The 19459-nt window shown below is 41.0% G+C and overlaps 1 protein-coding gene across 1 annotated transcript in view; it reads left to right on the plus strand.

The window, feature by feature from the left end:
- The window catches only part of NUP93 (nucleoporin 93), a 42834-nt gene that overhangs the window by 13089 nt on the left and 10286 nt on the right, over positions 1–19459 (plus strand). The window contains exons 11-18 of the mRNA XM_077454720.1: positions 241–406; positions 2654–2747; positions 2843–3034; positions 5537–5663; positions 14040–14112; positions 14195–14239; positions 16027–16143; positions 17920–18038. Coding sequence (XP_077310846.1) covers positions 241–406; positions 2654–2747; positions 2843–3034; positions 5537–5663; positions 14040–14112; positions 14195–14239; positions 16027–16143; positions 17920–18038 — 933 coding nt within the window. The remainder of the gene's footprint in view (positions 1–240; positions 407–2653; positions 2748–2842; positions 3035–5536; positions 5664–14039; positions 14113–14194; positions 14240–16026; positions 16144–17919; positions 18039–19459) is intronic.

A 19459-nucleotide genomic window follows, 5' to 3' on the forward strand; every position in this document is an offset into this window, starting at 1 on the left:
ATGGGAAATGCATCAAATAAAAACCCACAAGTGTAAGTAGGTCCTTATGGAAAGAGGCTTCTTGTCTTCGTTATGGTCCTTACTTAAGTCAGTAAATGGAAATGGGTCTAAAACAGGAGATGAGGATATGTCTTCCCCCCCTCCTTCTTTTTTTTTTTTTTGGAAAATTATTTTTATTAAATAGGATATGTCCTCTTTAAAAAGTGACAGATTTACCAGATAAGGTTTCTTGCTTTCTAGGTTGCTCCCAGGGACAGAGAACAAACTTCGTCTCCATTACAGAAGAGCTGTAAGGTCGAGCACGGACCCTTATAAAAGAGCAGTATACTGTTTAATCGGCCGATGTGACGTAGCAGATAATCATAGTGAAGTAGCCGATAAAACAGAAGACTACCTCTGGCTGAAGGTGAATGACTGCATACTGATTTCTTTCATTTTTATTTCAATGTGCATATGTGAGCTTTCAGTGCCTATATTCAAGAGCTTACTGGTGGAATTATCAAACAATTAAAACTCGGCAGAGAAAAGCAACAGATTCCTCTTTAAACCCCTCTGCTAAGCAGCACTAACTAATTTCTCCAATCAGTTCTTTTACATGGGAGTGGCAAGAATCCTCAGTCCCGTGTAAGTTGAAAAACTTATTTTTAGTTGGAGCTTTGACAGACCATTAAACTGTACACTGTTCTACTCAGGTTGCTATTAACCTCTCTGTGGGTAGTTTTATGATCATTTAAGGTAGGTGGCAGTTTTGTGGTTTTTGGCATAGCTGGTGCCAGCACTGTGGGCATACAACTGAGGGCAGGGAGATGTCTTTCTGGTCTTGAGTTCAGTGACAAATGTTCCAGTCTGTGGCCCACAAGAATCCATTCATATAAAACAGGAGGACTCGGACAATCTGCTTGCAGTAATCAGAGTATAAAATTAAAGGAAATCACTGTGTAGAAGATGATTTCATTCAAACTGCCAAATTAAAATTAGAAAATTGGAGCTTGAACAGTGCCGGCCATAGATTTGAGGTTTCTAATATGTAGAGTAACTATCACTGTTTAAAATGGATAACTCAATAAATTTGTTAACCAGCTCAGAAAAAAAATAGTTTATACAGCAATTGTATTAACAACACAAAATATCAGTCACAGAATGCTCCTGATCCCAGCGCTCGTAGAAAAAGGTAAAATTGATCATGCACAATTGGCTGCTATATGGAAAATTGAAAAGGTGGGGAATGCCACCTAAAATGATTAATGGACTATCACAGTACTGATACAATGACCCAGTGGTAATAGTAAAATAATAGAATCAATCTTTAATATAATAAAAAAAAAGGAACCAAGGGGGCCTGAACATAAAATTAAGGCTCACATTTTATCACGTTTTAATTGCAGAAAGCGACATATAGTTTTTAAGGCCAAGGAGAAGGGAGAATTATTGGCGAGGAAGTGACTGCCCCGGACTTGAACAAAATGGCAGCCTCCAGGGAGAAGAAACGGGAGTAATGCTGGAGGCAATTTACAGCACACACTAATTCTGAAAGCACAATTATGAACCGCTTCAGCCCCGGAAGATTTTACCCCCTTCCTGATCAGAGCACTTTTTGCGATTCGGCACTGTCTCGCTTTAACTGACAATTGTGCAGTCATGCGATTTGGCTCCCAAGCAAAATTGACGTCCTTTTTTTTTTCCCCACAAATAGAGCTTTCTTTTGGCGGTATTTGATCACCCCTGCGGTTTTTATTTTTGCGCTATAAACAAAATGACAATTTTGAAAGACATTATTATGATAAATATCCCCAAAAAATATATAAAATTTTTTTTATTTTTTTTCCTCAGTTTAGGCTGATACGTATTCTACATATTTTTGGTACCAAAAAAAAAAGGCTATTGGCGTTTGGTTTGCGCAAAAGTTATAGCGTTTACAAAATGGGGGATAGTTTTATGGCTTTTTTATTGGGACTGCGACATTCATTATGGCAGACACATCGGACATTTTTGAAAAAATTTTGGGACCATTGTCATTTATGCAGCAATCAGTGCTATACAAATGCACCGATTCCTGTGTAAATGACACTGGCAGTGAAGGGATTAACCACTGGGGGGGGCAGGGTAAGGGTTAAGTATGTCCTGGGGTGTGTTTCTATGTGTGACACGTCACTGATCTCTGCTCCCGATCACAGGGAGCAGAGATCAGTGACACTGCCAATAGGCAGAACGGGGAGATTCTTGTTTAAATTAGCATCTCCCCGTGAGGCGATTGTGGGTATCCCCGCGGAGATCGAGGTCCCGGCCGGCGTGCATGCGATGGCACCGCGGCAAATTTAAAGGGACATGCCTGTACGCCCATTTGCCTGTCTTTGCCATTCTGCCGACGTACATCGGCGTGCGCCGGTCGGGAACCGGTTAATGTGGAATCTACTGTATGTTGCTTGTTAAAGAACATACATTTTTATCAAGTTGTTATTGGTAAAGTTCCACTTTTAATGTAGTTTCACACAACCAGCTTGAACATTCTCTTTGTTGAGGGGTTGTCCCATGGTAGCACAGAGCTTTGGTTACTACCTTTTGTATGTGTAGCCATAGTTATTACCTGTATACTTGGAGCTGTAGATATTGTATACAGGAGTTCCTTTAGCTGATCAATCTGTGTTTTATCTAGTTGAATCAAATTTGCTTTGATGATGACGCCAGCAGCTCAGCTCAAGACAGATTGACATTACCACAATTTCAGAAGCAGCTTCTTGAAGATTATGGTAAATATTATGTATACTGCATTTCTTGTATAGCACACATTTTTGGGTTATAGAACGGGTTACATTAACAATTTTCTTTCTTTTCTTTTCCTCAGGCGAGTCTCACTTTGCAGTGAACCAGCAACCATTTTTATATTTTCAAGTTCTTTTCCTGACTGCTCAGTTTGAAGCTGCGATTGCCTACTTGTTCCGCATGGAACGGACGCGCTGTCATGCTGTGCATGTTGCTTTGGCTCTCTTTGAACTCAGACTACTACTAAAGTCATCTGGGCAGAGTGCACAGTTATGTGAGTACTCATGATGATGTCTGAAAGGAGAAACGTTCTCTTTTGATGAGAGGTTTCTACATTCTGTCTGTTTTTGTGGGTTTATCACCACTTATAGTAGCTATCTATTAATTTGTCCACAGTTTGTCGCCAGGATAGCTTTTCACTTTTCTGCCTGGCAGTGGGAAAACTTGATGATCTGCAAAACTGTAACAACGTGTGATTGTTACCCGCATTGCGGGTAACAATGCAATTCAAAGGGTGATATTTTTGTTTCCTGCTTCCTAGTGTGGTTCACACTCGACCACTAGATGGCAGGGCATTTATTTTAGATAACTGCTTTATATTTCAATCTGTTTATTGAAGGTTTTCATAGTAGGTAATGCAGTAAAGAGAACTAATAAAAGATGTGGTCGCCATTCTTATAGTGAGGTGCAATATAGTGAATAGTAATTATTATTAATAATATTGTCTTAGTTAAAAAAATAAAAATAATTATTTTAAAGAGGAAGTAAACCCTGATTAGTTTACTTCCTCTTTCATTCCCTGCAAAGGCAAAGCGTAATGGACTACTATGCATCGCATAGTAGCCCATTATGTGTCACTTACCTGACACAGGAGCCAGCGAAGTCACTGCTGTCCCCTGTAGTTCGCCGTATCCATCTTCTCGGTGGGGTCTCGCAGCTCCGCCGCTGTCATTCGGCGAAGCCGCGATGACGTCACTCCCGCGCATGCGCACAGGAGCCGACACGCGCGGCATCTTCGTTATTGAGGATGCCACACTCAGTGCGCCTGCGCGCCGATATCTACGGCGCATGCGCTGTAGACAGCGGTGCCCGTCTTTGGGCAAATATCTCCTAAACCGTATAGGTTTGGGAGATATTTCTTGGACCTACAGGTAAGCTTTAATCTAGGCTTACCTGTAGATCAAAGTGGTTTGTAAGGGTTTACAACTACTTTAAGGTTTGTACAATATAAACTTGACGTGTTATTACCATCCTAATTCGTACAGTACAGCATATCGTGTTGCATATTTAGACACACAGCACTTAATGTCATGAGCAAGGTAAAGACCAGTCAAGCCTTATGTAAAAATTCTGATCCGTACAATTGAAGTTTTACTTTGAATAGTTTGTTTTGGCTGGCTTGACCCAAACAATCTATTTTTGTTACTAACCGATGTGGCCTTTGTATGCACTCTACTAAGTATTGCATAAGTAAGAGGCTGCAGTAAGTTCCTGCAGCAGTACAAGTGATTTCACAATGTGCTGCCTGAACTAAATTGAGTCAACTGGAATGCTTCTCTGCCATTCAGGAGAAGCCTTGTTTTTTATGAGTGTTTATCAGGCTTTCTGGAAGTGGAAGCCTTGTATTCAGTGATAAAAATACAAAGCTTCTCCTGAATGACAAAGAAGCATTGAGGACAGCTTGACTTCTTTTGGGCAGAAGACAGAATTAAGGTAATACTGCTGTAAAACTCCCAATGCTTATTGTATGTAGCTGATGCTACCACAATATAGTAGTGTACACAGTGACTGCATCAGTTAGTAATGTAAATTTAAATTAAAAGTAAACCTGGAATTCTACTTCAAATTTGTCCAAATTTTATATCTATTGGTGTAAAATTTGCAAATTCTGGTTAAGTATTTCAATTTGTCATTACTTTGACTGGTTGGTTTGTACATTGGGATATATAGGTGATCTGCAGCTGGGGACAGAGCAAATGTAGGTGGTAACTAGTGCACTCTTTATATCCCACAAACTGGTACTTTAGCGCTGCCATCGCCATCAAGTAAAGAATAGGATCATTGGGCCAATTCCACTGCCTGTTTACAGAAATGATTTTGCTAATGCTTGGCTAATTCAGCTACATTTCAGAGGCTATGAAGACCGTAAGTAAATATGCCAGGTCTGCTGTGCTGAACCTAACCAGGTGGTGGATGTGGTGTTTTTAATAACGTACGTATGAGGTTTCCTGTTCCACACTTTTTTTCACAAATTGTCAAGCTTTATTAAAATTATTTCATTAATACTAGTTTTTGACCAAAGCGTGGGAGCCTTCTAGAAGCTCTTTTACTGCAGAACATCTTTTTATTAGCCACTGCATTATGTTTAATTTGTATGACACTTTCCTCTTTCAATATAACTGATTAAAACAAAACTCTTATACTGCCAAACTTTCCTTACTCCCCCCACCCCCACCCCCCAAAGCATCTTCTTTTCCATACTACCCTAAATATGTGCAGTGCTACACATTTATTCCCACTTTAAAGTAACATTTAATATTGTTTCTACAGATCTGTACACTAAAAACATGACCGATGGCTAGCGATCATTGCCTCCTGTTTTTTATTTAGTTTTTTAAGTGTATGTGTATACAAAGCGTCTTTTTATTTGGCAGGATATCCTATACCCTTGTCTAATGTATAGATATGGATATGGACCATAATTTAGAATATATTGTTGCATTTGTAGCACTATTCCTAATAGTTAAGTTAATAATGTTCATCTGTTTCTGTCTAGTGAGTCAGGAAGCAGGGGACCCTGTTGGTATTCGACGCCTAAATTTTGTCCGCCTCCTCATGCTTTACACTCGAAAGTTTGAGCCCACTGATCCACGAGAAGCCTTACAGTACTTTTACTTTCTCAGGTAAACGGAATAACTTTTTAATTCAGGCTAGCAAGGCCTACAACCTGTCTAAAACATTTTTTTTTTTTCTCTCAACGTTGTATTGAATCATAAAGGTTTACATTTAGCGCACTTTCACACTGAGGCGGTGGGGGGCGATAGCTGTAAAGCGCCACTGGCAAACCACCTTGTCCATATTGATGAGACAAGGGCCGTTTCCCCTGCTGCTTAAGTAAACAGGGGTGTTGGGTCAATGACATCATGGAGTCAGTTGTGTCAGTAATGTAACTGACCACACATGGACACGTCCTTGATTGGAAAGTTGTGGCACAGGGTGGCCCCACATCATCCCTTACCGAACATTGCGTGATCCCTTACCAAAAAATTTCATACGATTTTCGTTTAGTGTGTACACAACTTTCGACAGCCAATTCCGAATTTTCGTACAAAAATTCCCAAAGGGACAAACTCCAAAGTTTTTCTTGTATGGGAACAGAACAAACGATTCTCTTTTTAATGTGTACTGCTTTCGTATGATTTTCATACAAGAAAAATTTGAAAAAGACTGCGCATGATCAATAAACAAAACAAAAAGCCTTTGTTATGCAGGAATTTTTGTTCATCGGTTCTAATTTGCTGTAAAACAACAAGCAAAGTCGGACGATCGTTCACCCCACTTTTATTTTTGTTCTAAATACCACATAAACCTGTAGGTTCATCATCGCGTGCAATATTTGTATACATGGCCTTGATATCCTTTAGAGAATTGAGCCCTGTGCCCCCACTGATGAACTGCTCCCGCCTCAATTTTTCTGGTTAATGATTGTCCCTGGGAGAGAATATGATAGAAATTCCAATATTTTACACTTGTCATGGAAACAGGAATATTAGGAAGAGCTTCCATTTGGGGGCACCTGTTCTGGTGACAGCTGTCTAAAGATTGATTTCCTCTCACCTCAGGGATATATTCACTTATTTCCTGTTGAGTCTCCAGGACAGCAAGTGGGGGGACATCTTCCTAAGGAGACACAGGCAAAAGAAAAAGTGTGTTGGGTACTATTGTCTACATTATTCAAAATTAAGAAAATATTTTGGCTAGAGATTACATTTTTAATATAACTTAAAGCACAGTTCCACCCATTTAAAAGTCAGCAGCTACAAAAAGAGTAGCTGCTGACTTTTAATAATCAAACACTCAACTGTCCCATGGTCCAGCGATGCGGGTGCAGGAAGTCCCGCTCCTCTCTCCCTCCTCTCTGCGGCACTGGCATTCTAACTGTGGGCACCTGGCTGTGGCTTCACAGCAGGCGCTGCGTGCTGTGAATGGGCAGTCAATCTTCTGGGACCTTTGACGTGTCCCAGAAGATTGCAGGGAGGGAGGAGGAGAGGTGATCTTCCTTGTGGAGCCAGGGGAGGAAGTGGGAGCTGGGTGCCTTTCATTACTGCCTTAAGCTCATTATTGTTACTGGGTAATCAAGTTATGTGTGATTGTGATCGTGCTTGCTGATCAGTTGCACCAAGATACAGGTTTAGGAAAGGTTCTGCATAGAGCCATCTGAATACCTATGCTGCAGGACTTACCCAACAGTCACTTGGGTTAGAATGTCTTGCAGATGTGGTAGATCCAGATCTCTCTCATATAGATATTGTTTTTCTTTAATCATACATCACGGGACACAGAGCCATAGTAATTATTATGTTGGGTTATAGTCCACCTTCAATGCTGGACACTGGCACACCCTAAACAGGAAGTTGCCTCCCTATATAACCTCTCCCACTACTGGGAGTATGTCAGTTTTTTCACTAGTGTCTACGGTGTTGGTCACAAGTAAAGATGTGCTGTGCTAAGCTCCACTGGAGCAATCCTTGCTGGGGCTAGCTATGCAGCCAGATCCATTCAAAGTGTCTTTTAGGCCGAATTGAATGGTACCCTGGCCTCGTGTCCGAAGAAACAAGGTTTTGCCTGTAAAAGCTTCTCTTTTTAGAGAGCTGTACCCCGGGATCCAGTACTTTTTGTTATTAAGGCCATAAAGTTTTACTGGTGGTGGTGCTATTACAGGTCCACGATTCTGGGTTTCCCCGAGGATCCCCGGCTCCTGAAGGTTTAACGGAACCCACCGTGAGGGGTGAAGATTGGGTCTGTTGGTTTTTACCACAAAAAAACCCTGCAGCGGGAAAGGTAAGTGGAGTTTTCTAAGAAGAAATTTTGGAATTTTCAAAAAACAATCAGCACAGGCTCTCTCCTCGACATTTTTTCCTATCACATGTTGGTCCTGTAGGATCAGAGGCCCATGCTCACGTGGGAAACCCTTTTTTTTTTCTTTTTTATAGAGGGGCCAAGGGCGACAGTGGGGGGTCGTAGCTTAGCGCGGCGTTGACATCCTCCAAGGTCCAGCACGGGAATTATTTATTTTTTTTTTTTCCTCCCTCAAGCTCTGGAAAGCCTACTCTACAAATGGCATTCTCCCCTTAGAGTGGGTGGCTGGTCAGAGTGAGCATCGGCCCATTTTACTCTTTTTCCCTCAGCCATGGTAGGTTTAAAAAAAAAAAAAAAAAAAAAAAGTTTAGCGACTTTAATCGCATCCCAGTATGGTCAAGGTACGATGGGTTCTCCTTCCATTTTCCTAGGACCCTCAGACTGAGGAACTAGGGGCAGGAGAAGACGAATTCCCTCAGGGGACCGTGGTGAAGCTGATGACTCCTATTCTGGGGTGTCAAATGTGAGAGAGTCAGCTTTCACAATCTGCAAGATTGATGGTAAAATTTCTTGCTGAATGATCCGCTCCACATTTATGTACCCTTAAATGAGTGTTTGGGTTCGCTAAAGCCTCCTCAAGCTGTGCATGCTTTTTCCTGTCCATTCTTTGTTGGAAAAGTTTTTTTGTATCTGGAGGATCACCCAGATAAGCATTTTTCCTTTTTAAAAAGTTTTCACACTTTATCCTATGGTAGAGAAAATTTACTAAGTAGGGTATACCAGCTATTAAGGCTGCTATATCCTTTTGTGAGTAAGGAAATCTTGGTATATTGAGATGGCTGTAGGGGGCCCATGGACCCTCCCTGCAAGGTCCAGAGTTCATCCTACTTTACAAATGCTAAATTTATTGGTTTGGCTATTGAGACCCACACTCTGAAGAAGCATGGGCTGTCGGGTTCGGTAGTTTTATACTTTGGTTAATGCAAGGGAGCCAGTGTCACGTCACATGCGGCTATCCATCACATTTTGCTACGGAAGTGACATTCCAACTTGCCGATATGCGTTCCAAAACTTTTTACAACAATACGGAGCAGTGAAACCGTCAGATAAGTAACGGAAGTGACGTTACAGAAAGCTCTTCTGTATAATTATTGATTGTAAGACACCACTTTGCAACAGGGCCCCTCGCAGGCTCGCCACGCTTTGGGCATGGCCTCGCTTCGCTCTGCATTATTATGATCTAACTCTCCACTTGGATGGTGGGGCTTGAACCTGAGAAAAGCTATATAACCACAATACTGCGCAATAGTCGATTGAAAAAGAAAAAAATAGAATAAAAAATAAGCTGTAGGCTGCTGACACGCTAAAATTAGGGACTTTTTAGCTGGAAAAAAATGTCAAAAGTAAAGTGTAAGCGCTCAACTTATATGTATGTGACTCTTAGAGTAATACAAAAATATATGTGCTCCTATGTGTCAAAATATATTTGAAGTGACCCCAAAAAGGAAAAGGGGATAATACTATATTAAAACTATAAATAAGAAAAAGTGATGACCTGTGAATATGTGCATAAACCAAAAATGAGGACTGTATGGATGTTTATCCCAGTGAAAAGGAAAACAAAGGAAAAACAGTCACTATAAACACATACAGATATGGCTAGTAACAGTGATAAAGTCCATAATAAAACGTATAGTCCATATGAAAACGTGCAGGATGTCAATCTCAACGTGTTATGATAACAACCAGGATTCTGTGGTGTTGTAACCAAAAAAGATGATATTTCACCCTGTGACGATCCCACCACCTTATAGGGTACAGGCTTACCGGATCTGTATGACCCTAGCAGACATATGCCTCAGGGGTCAATCAAAGCTTATAATCTCGGCCAGAGTAGTCCCAAAATTGGATGTTCCAATCGTGCCATATACGATTCACACAAACGACTAGATGTAATCACTGTTCTTCATATGCATGTACAAATCCGACAACGACTCAGGCATGGAAGATGAAGAAACAAAGCCAACATGGCATAATAACGTTTTTTTTTTAAAAAACCTTTAATAGAAAAATTGCTCAAACTCACATTTCCAGGATGAACAGTAAAGCATGTCAGAGGAAAAATGGCAGTAGCGGAGTCCTCCCTTTTTTTTTGACGCGTTTCGACCTACAGGTCATCATCTGGGGTGGGCTCCCACTACTGACATACTGCCTTATATAGGTACTTACACATTAAAGTGATGCCATTCCCCCATGTGTCACAATCATGCCCACTTCCGGTATGTCCAAGATGGCGGACAGGCGTGCGTTCCACGCCTCCGTTTTTTATGCGTTCCACCTATATGTCCAATATCCTTGGACCTGGAAGACATGATTGGGGATAATAACGGCCCCACTTCCGGTTAAGAAAAAATGGCGGCCTGGCGTGCGTTCCACGCCTCAATAACGATGCGTTCCACCCATTCATGTCAATATAGAGAGGAAAAGGCCTACTTAATGTGGTGATACAATAAATGACAAAGGAGCCATCCCCCTGTATAAGCCCTCGTTTGATAAAACCTCACAGATGCGTGTGGAGGCACGCCCGTCCCTCCATTGGATCACAACCCGAAACCGGAAGTGCGCATCTGCAATCACACCGGAACCGGAAGTGGATAAACGTCACTTCCGGTACGGAACAGAAATGAAAACGAGGCATGGGTATAGGATAACCCATTATCTCCTCTCCAATATTATCAGAAAAGGTGCCACAATGACACCTGGTGGCCACAAATAAAATATATCGTAATAATAAAAGAGCAATACATGGAATGTATCATATTATGTATATCACATAGTTTAAAATTACTATATAATATGGGTAAGCTGTCTTATTACATAAAATAAAATAAAATTAATATCAAAATGATCATTAAAAACCAAAATCTACTAGTAAAATGGACCTGCGGATAAACTTGTGTGATACCAGACTATATACCCCAAATATTGCAAAAAAACTCTTATGAATCATCTATGAAGGCATTAATGTCCCACTCCACATTCATACCGAATGGGGAGTGGGACTGAAGCTCATAGATCCAAAAAGTCTCCAACCTGGAGACCCCTCGTGTGAGGGGCCCCCCTCTCCAGGGTGGAGTATATCTATCTATAGCAACGAATTGTGTGCCCCGTAAATCGTTGTTGTGGCACTCCCTATAGTGTCTGGGCACCGTGTGTTTAGACAATTTACTTTTGATCAAGGAAATATGTTCACCAACCCTCGTGGAAAACGGCCTGGTGGTACGGCCAACATACTGCTTCCCACAGGGGCAAGTTATTAAATAGACCACGTATTTAGTTTTACAGGTGCAGAAAGATTTGATTGAATATCTTCTCCCTGTCACTGTGGATGTAAATTCCAGAATTTTCCGTTGTGTCAATGTGTTATGCTGACATACGCTGCATTTTTTGCACGGGAAATAACCTACCAAGTTGTGAAAAAAAAGTAGGCCGAATTGGGGGATTAATGATGTTGGGGGCTATTTTGCTTTGCAGAGTTGGAGCACCTCTAAACAAAACATTCGCCTTTTCGGGGAGATTTGGACCTAACACAGGGTCTTTTTTCAGAACCCCCCAATATTTACTGAAGATCTTTTTTACTTGCCTATATTGCATGTTAAAGGTGGTTATAAAAGACCACTTGAATTTCTCATTATCATTCCGGGGGGTTTTAGCCTGTAAAAGAGTGCCCCTGTTTATATATGAGACCTATTGTAATTGTTTTTCCAGAGTAGGCGCATGGTATCCCTTATCCAAGAACTGTTGTTTTAAATGATTCGCCTGGTCTAGAAAAATACGGTCATCAGTACAATTACGACGTAATCTAATGAATTGACTACGGGGGACAGAGGTAAGCCAGCTTTTATGGTGGCAGCTATCGATGGCAATATAGCTATTGCGGTCGGTGGACTTGAAGTGGGTTTTAAAACTGAAACCCCCTGATGTAATTCCAATTTCCAAATCCAGAAATTGTATTTTATCAGTACTAGTCTGATAGGTTAATGAAATCCCCCTATCATTGATATTCAAACCACTAAAAAATTCACAAAGCGCATCAGAGGTGCCTCCCCATAGGAGGAGGATGTCGTCTATGTATCGGACCCACAAAATCAATGATGGGCTCCGCTGGGCATAGACGACATCCTCCTCCCATTTGGCCATTAAAAGATTGGCCAGACTGGGCGCAAATTTGGCCCCCATGGCCACACCCCTTTGTTGTGAGTAATACTGGCCATCAAACCAAAAGTAACTATGGCTGGTAGCAAATTCCAATAATTCGATGATATAATCGCGTTGGCAAGAGACTAACGTTTGTTCTCTGTCCAAAAAACAACGTTCCGCTTCGATTCCCTTGTCCTGTGGTATACAGGTGTATAGGGATGCGACATCTGCGGTGGCTATGATACATTGTCCTTGGAATTGTATACCTTCCAATTTTTTGATAGTGTCACCTGTATCCTGTATATATGAAGGCATTTTTCTAACGAGTGGTTGGAGATAGAAATCTATATACCTGCCTATGCGTGCTGTGACAGAATTAATGCCACTCACAATTGGTCTACTGGGGGGGGCCGTCAGGCTTGAAGGGGCTTGAACCTGGACTTAGGGGTGGAGCCACATAATAACTGCGCAAGCGCAGTTCAATGTCCCTTCCATCACGCTATCTGGCGGCTTTAGTGTGCTGTTTTGTCATATAAGTGTTGGAACACATATGGCGGTGTCGCGCATGCGCACTCCAGCGGGTAGCCAAATGTGATGGGTATGTATTTTATGGAGTCTGGGAAACATATCTCCTGGTGTGAAAGCAGGAGCTGCACCCCAGGAAATAAGTCAATGTAGAGTTCTTGACTTTTCTGCAGATGGGGTGAGAAATAAAGCTGGCCTTGAGTGCTTTCTAAGGACAGGTCTCGGCCTTATCGGTATTATTTCAAGGACCACTTGCTTCACATTCTTTGGTTCATAACGTTATTCAGGGGGTAACACGGCTTAATCTCCAGTTAGGTAACCCTTGGAACTTGAATTTAGTTTTGTTGGCATTACAAAACTGCCTTTTTTGGGGCCGGTACGACATATTCCCTTGGTCCTTTTTTGACAAGGAAACTAATTTTTTCTGCTAACCATGTATGCTGCAAGAAGGGTATCGGTTATTGGCTGCTCTTCCTTGTAAAGAGCCATATTTTTATTGTTCACAAGGATAAGGTAGTATCAGGTTTTTATTTAAACCAGGATATTGTTCTACCTTCATTTTTCCAGAACCCTGTTCTTTGGAATTAAAATCGCTACGTTCTCTTGATGTGATGAGAGCAGTCAATATCTACTTTAAAGACGATTGCTCAGATTTGAAAAATGTATGTTTTGTTCATGTCGCCTGAAGGTTCTAAAAGAGGACCGGCAGCATCGAAATCTACTATTTCTAAATGGATTCGACAAGTAATCATTCAAACTTATGGTTTAAGGAGGTACTTGTACCCTCTCAAATCAAAATGCACTCCTCCTAGGGCTGTTGGTGCTTCGTGGGCAGTGCACCACTAAGCCTCCATGGCTCAATTATGCAAGGCCGCAACTTGGTCTTCAATGCATACATTTACCAGATTCTATCTGGTAGATGTAAAAAGACATGAGGATGTTGCCTTTTGAGAGCAGTGTACTGCAGGCAGCAGTATAAATCCTCTGATCGCATGATGCCCTACTTGGTTGTGTCTCCTTTCCCTCAGTTGGCATTACTCTGGGACATCCCACATAGTAATTACTATGGCTCTGTGTCCCGTGATGTATGATTAAAGAAAATAGGATTTTTATAACCGCTTACCTGTAAAATCCTTTTCTTTTGAAGTACATCACGGGACACAGATCCTGCCCCTCTTTCTAGTATACACATGTATTGCTTTGCTACAAAACTGAGATACTCCCAGTAGTGGGAGGGGTTATATAGGGAGGCAACTTCCTGTTTAGGGTGTGCCAGTGTCCAGCACCTGAAGGTGGACTATAACCCACATACTAATTACTATGGCCCTGTGTCCCGTGATGTACTTCAAAAGAAAATAATTTTACAGGTAAGCTGTTCTAAAAATAATTTTTTGTCTTATCCATTACAAGAATAAGGGTTCTATGTCTGTAGACTGTCTTTCATTTTCATCATTTTGAACTTGTGTATCTTGTAGAAATGAGAAGGACAGTCAAGAGAAGAACATGTTCCTGAGATGTGTCAGCGAACTAGTGATCGAGAGTCGGGAGGTACCCATGTTTCCTTTCTTTAATGACTGACTGCATTTAATGTCTGTAATACAATCCTCAATTGTTTTTCATTATTTTACAGTTTGACATGCTTCTGGGAAAGCTAGAGCCCGATGGCACCAGAAAGGTAATGCTAAATAATCCTGACCCCGCACCTAAAAAACAAACAAAAAAAAGCGCTTAATTAGCTTGTGGCTCCAAAAACAGACGTGATTTGTATTTATTTTTGCTTTCATCAACTGCTGACTTCCCAAAAGATCTAGTTAGCCTGGGGAAAGTCACATTGTGCCTCAGGGACATGACCACATTGCTTGGTATATGTTGTCTTATAAGTACAGTTGTGCTCATACGTTTACATACCCTGGCAGAATTTGATTTCTTGGCCATTTTTCAGAGAATATGAATAACACAAACCTTTCTTTCACTAATGGTTAGTGTTTGGCTGAAGCCATTTATTATTAATAAACAGTGTTTACACTTTTTTTTTTTTTTAAATCATAATCGCAACAGAAATTACCCAAATGACCCTGATCAAAAGTTTACATACCTTGGTGATTTTGACCTAATTACATGCACACAAGTTGACACAAAGGGGTTTGAATGGCTATTAAAGGTAACCATCCTCACCTGTGATCTGTTTGCTTGTAATTAGTGTGTGTATATAAAAGGTCAGTAAGCTTCTGGACTCCTGACAGACCCTTACATCTTTCATCCAGTGCTGCACTGACGTTTCTGGATTCTGAGTCATGGGTAAAGCAAAAGAAATGTCTAAGGATCTGTGGGAAAAGGTAGTTGAACTGTATAAAACAGGAAAGGGATATAAAAAGATATCCAAGGAATTGAGAATGCCAATCACCAGTGTTCAAACTCGAACCAAGACGTGGAAAGTGAGGGGGTTATTTTGAAACCAAACCACGGTCAGGTAGACCAACTAAAATTTCAGCCACAACTGGCAGGAGAATTGTTCGGAATGCAAAGAAAAACCCACAAATAACTTCAGGTGAAATACAGGACTCTGAAACCATGTGGTGTGGCTGTTTCAAGATGCATAATGAGGAGGCACTTGAAGAAAGTTGGGCTGCATAGTCGTGTTGCCAGAAGAAAGCCATTACTATGCAAATGTCACAAAGTATCCCGCTTACAATATGCCAAACAGCACAGAGACAAGCCTCAAACCTTCTGCCACAAAGTCATTTGGAGTGGTGAGACCAAAATTTTGCTTTTTGGCCACAACCATAAACACTACATTTGGAGGAGTCAACAAGGCCTATGATGAAAGGTACACCATTCCTACCGTGAAACATTGAGGTGGATCACTGATGTTTTGGGGATGTTTGAGCTACAAAGGCACAGAAAATTTGGGCATTATTGATGGCAAGATGAATGCAGTATGTTATCAAGAAATACTGGAGGAACATTTGCATTCATCAGCCAGGAAGCTGCGCATGGGGCGTACTTGGACATTCCAACATGCCAATGATCCAAAACACAAAGCCAAGTCGACCTCTCATTGGCTACAGCAGAATAAAGTGAAGGTTCTTGAGTGACCGTGTCGGTCTCCTGACCTCAATATCATTGAGCCACTCTGGGGAGAGCTCAAACGTGCAGTTCATGCAAGACAGCCCAAGAATTTACAGGAACTGGAGGCTTTTTGCCAAGAGGAATGGGCAGCTTTTACCATCTGAGAAGATAAAGAGCCTGATTGATAATAAATGGCTTCAGTCAAACACTAACCATGAATGAAAGAAAAGTTTGTGTTTATCATTCATATTCTCTGAAAAATGGCCAAGAAATCATAAATTCTGCCAGGGTATGTAAACTTATGAGCACAACTGTATGTGAACTATAATATGTAGCAGGATTTAACAGTTCCACTTTTGACTCTCTCTTTTGCATTATACTTTGTTTTGACAGCCTGGTGCTATTGATAAATTTACAAGAGACACAAAACCAATTATTAGTGAAGTGGCATCTGTGGCAGAACAGAAGGGCTTGTTCGAGGAAGCAGCTAAACTCTATGAGTTGGCCAAGGTAGTGTGTGCACATATTTTTGTAATGTGTAATTAAATTATTCAGAAATATTATTTGTGTCATTTGAAGGAGAATTCCAAGAAAAACTGAAATGAAAATCTTTTTATGGCAAATTTCCTACGGCCCTTAGAATGTACTTGGTAAAATTGTCATTGTGTTCTTCAGATGTCAGGATGCAGTCTTGTCTAGAATTAAATCTCTCGTATTTAAAGAAGTCTCAGCAGTAATACAGTTTTACCAGCTGGTCCAGTGGTTCATGGTAAATAAAAATCTACACTTTAAAAAGGAAATGCAGAACCATTCGACAGAAAAGCTCTTTGCATTTTGTATTCTTGTCTGTGAGCTCCACCTCCTCTATAAGGCTCTATTTGTGGGTGTTTCTATAGGGCCAGTTCCAGAAAAGCCCAGTAGTTACTGCCCCATCTGCAGTCTTTTTCCTTTTTCCCCCCACCGCCTGTTGCCAATCTCAATCTTCTCTTTTTCGTTTTGTTTTTTTCTCCTGGGCACCAGTCTACAGGCCTCTGCCTCCTGCATTCATTTCTCTTTCCCACCCCCTTCTGTAAGTCTCATTCTCCTCTTATTCTCTTCTCTGCCGACACCTGTAGAGTCTCCTGCCTCCTGTAGTCTTTTCCATCCTCTCCTCTGCCAATCTTGTTGTCCTTTGAAATAGATATGATGTGTATCTATCACAGGGTGGTTCTGTGGATACACTATATTAAACGAAAAACCAAATGCCACGTCCTTTAAATAGCTTGAAAAAACAGGGGGGGAGGAGACAAGGGAAGGGAGAAACGCAAAAAAACCTCAACAAAAAATGTTAGTAGTTTTGGACTTTTTAGGCATAATAATATATTTAAATGTAATGAAAAAAGGGGGGAATAAAATGTATTTTAGATAAAAAAAAACATTTATTTATAAAAAAGGAAAAAGTGTATATAAAACATACCAAATCCTGTTTCATATCCTGTCTAAGCTAGTACATTTTAACAATGTCCATATATATTCCCATTAGGCATATGAGCCCAAAAAAGGAGGATACCAAACACACGTTAATACTCAATATAAAAACTGTTTACAGGATATTAGTTACAGAACCAATTGGATATATTCTGGTGCTCTACATGTTTCACGTTTTAACGCTTCCTCAGGAGCTTTACCAATTTTCTAAACTAAAGAGAATGTATCAATCAAACAGATTCATAAAACATTTCATATACATTTACAATTAATCCCCCAAACAAATTATAATTACAGAATAAAGAAAAATAAACAAACCTTACTCCCAGGGGGAAGAGGGGAGAAAAAAAAAAGGGAGTAAGGTTTGTTATTCTGAAACCCCAAATGCATTGTACTGTTACACCCAGCAACACATAGCCAGATATGGTGTCTAGTGTGCTGAGAAAAATGCACCCTGCATTGTTTTTCAGGTCAATAATTTTTTCAAATGGGCTAACACAGCGAAACCACTTTATCAATATGCAGCACATTGCATTCTAATGTGAATTGGCCCTCAGTAAGCCACTTGTTGGTGCAAAAAAACAAGAATCGTGGAGACTCCCAGATTAACGCAGTCTTGCCATAATGAGGCAGAAGTTTGATTTTGACAGATGTTAAAGAGGCAAAGTCCATTTTTTTTTTAATTACTAAATGTCTTGCATGGCGGTTATATGAATTTTTAACAAAACCCAAGTAGGAATATGTGGTTCTTAATCTGACAGCTGTTTAGACCCTGTTTTTTTTTTTTAGTTTACCATCTTTTTATTTTTTTCTCTTTAGAATCCAGACAAAGTTTTGGAACTGACAAACAAGTTGTTGAGTCCTGTGGTTGCCCAAATCGGCACTCCACAGTCCAACAGAGAACGTCTGAAAAACATGGCTTTTTCAATTGCAGAGAGGTAAGGACCTATACATTTTGTAGCTCATGTCTTTGTCTCATGTGCTGTCAGTTGTCATTGACTTTGGAACTATGTGAGAATTTTTTAAAGGTACTTCTATACCTTCACTTGGGGAAGTGAGAGTCTTTTGTGTGACAGGAGAGGTAGTCTGGTTTTGGCATTGACTGATACTGCAAATCTCCACATGAAGTCCCTAAGGATAATCTCTTGGGAATCGGTCCCCCTCCACTAGTAGACTTTGAACATGGAGGTTCTAACGCCTAGGTGTACCCTAGATCCTGCATGGCAGGTTGAAGTTATTAATGGAGGGCTGTGTGCCTTCCTGGATTGTAAGCAAGCAGATCACACTGGTCCCCTGTTGACATTTGGGGGACTTTGGTTTATCTGCGACCTCCCGGGGAAGGTCCTCTGAATTCTTCTAGTGATGCCTTTTAATCAGGTGAATGCTCTTAGCTGTACTGCAAAGACGTCTGTCTCTTGCTCTGCGGCTGTTGACTCTTCACTGGATGAAGGATCAGGAAGCTTCTCAGACTTATAGATTGATATTGGGAGTAGGCAGGGGTGGTTCTTCAACAAAATCCTCTGGAGTATAGCAATGGTACACCTTGTGTGCCAGAGAAAATGTAGAAGCGTAATCAGTTTTGAATAGTTGCTACCATTTCACTAGTCTTAGGCTATTGTCTAATACCCATCTCTGAACCACCTAAACCTAGAGTTGCTTCCAATGCACACTTCTCGTCAGTCACATTGACTTTGACTCTCCTTGTTGCCCTGGGTATCTCAAGTCATTCCACACCCCTTGTAAGCAGTTTTGTTCTAGCTGATCGTCAGTTCCCTGGTGGTAATTCCTGCTTGGGGAGCGAAGTTGTATGGCTGGATAGCCCCTTTCATCACTTAGTTTTATACCCCTAAACCTAGGAGCTTAAATCGGATTTCCATTCAAAAATGTAACTTCCGCTTTAAGGGAAGGTGACCCCCTGACATGCCACATTTGGGGGGGCAGAATGCTTCTTTTTAGAAGTAAGATCACCTCTCCCCTCTCGGCAATCATCTGGGACATGTCACAGGTCCCAGGGGATTGCCCAGCCAGTCACAGTGCAGTGTGTGCCCGGCTGTGAAGCCACCGCCTGGCGCCCACACTGACAATGCCAGCACCGCAGAGAGGAGGGGAAGAAGAGCGAGGCTTCGTTCCCTCGCATAGCTGGTCCCTGGGACAGGTAAGTGTCCGATTTATTAAGTCAGTAGCTGCAGTATTTATTTGTAGCTGCTGACTTTTCATTTTTTTTTTTTTTCTTTAGTCGGAACTCCACTTTAAGGATATAGTGGCTTTATGTCCTCCCTTTTAGACCAGCAGGTATTTCTTACTCAAACCTGTTCCAATGTGTTCCTATAGAGATTTTACCTAATTTTGTAATGACCCT

The sequence above is a fragment of the Lithobates pipiens genome, unplaced genomic scaffold (assembly GCF_037356315.1).
Source record: "Lithobates pipiens isolate NorthernLeopardFrog02 unplaced genomic scaffold, aLitPip1_a1.2 Scaffold_10, whole genome shotgun sequence".
Taxonomy (NCBI): Eukaryota; Metazoa; Chordata; class Amphibia; order Anura; family Ranidae; genus Lithobates; species Lithobates pipiens.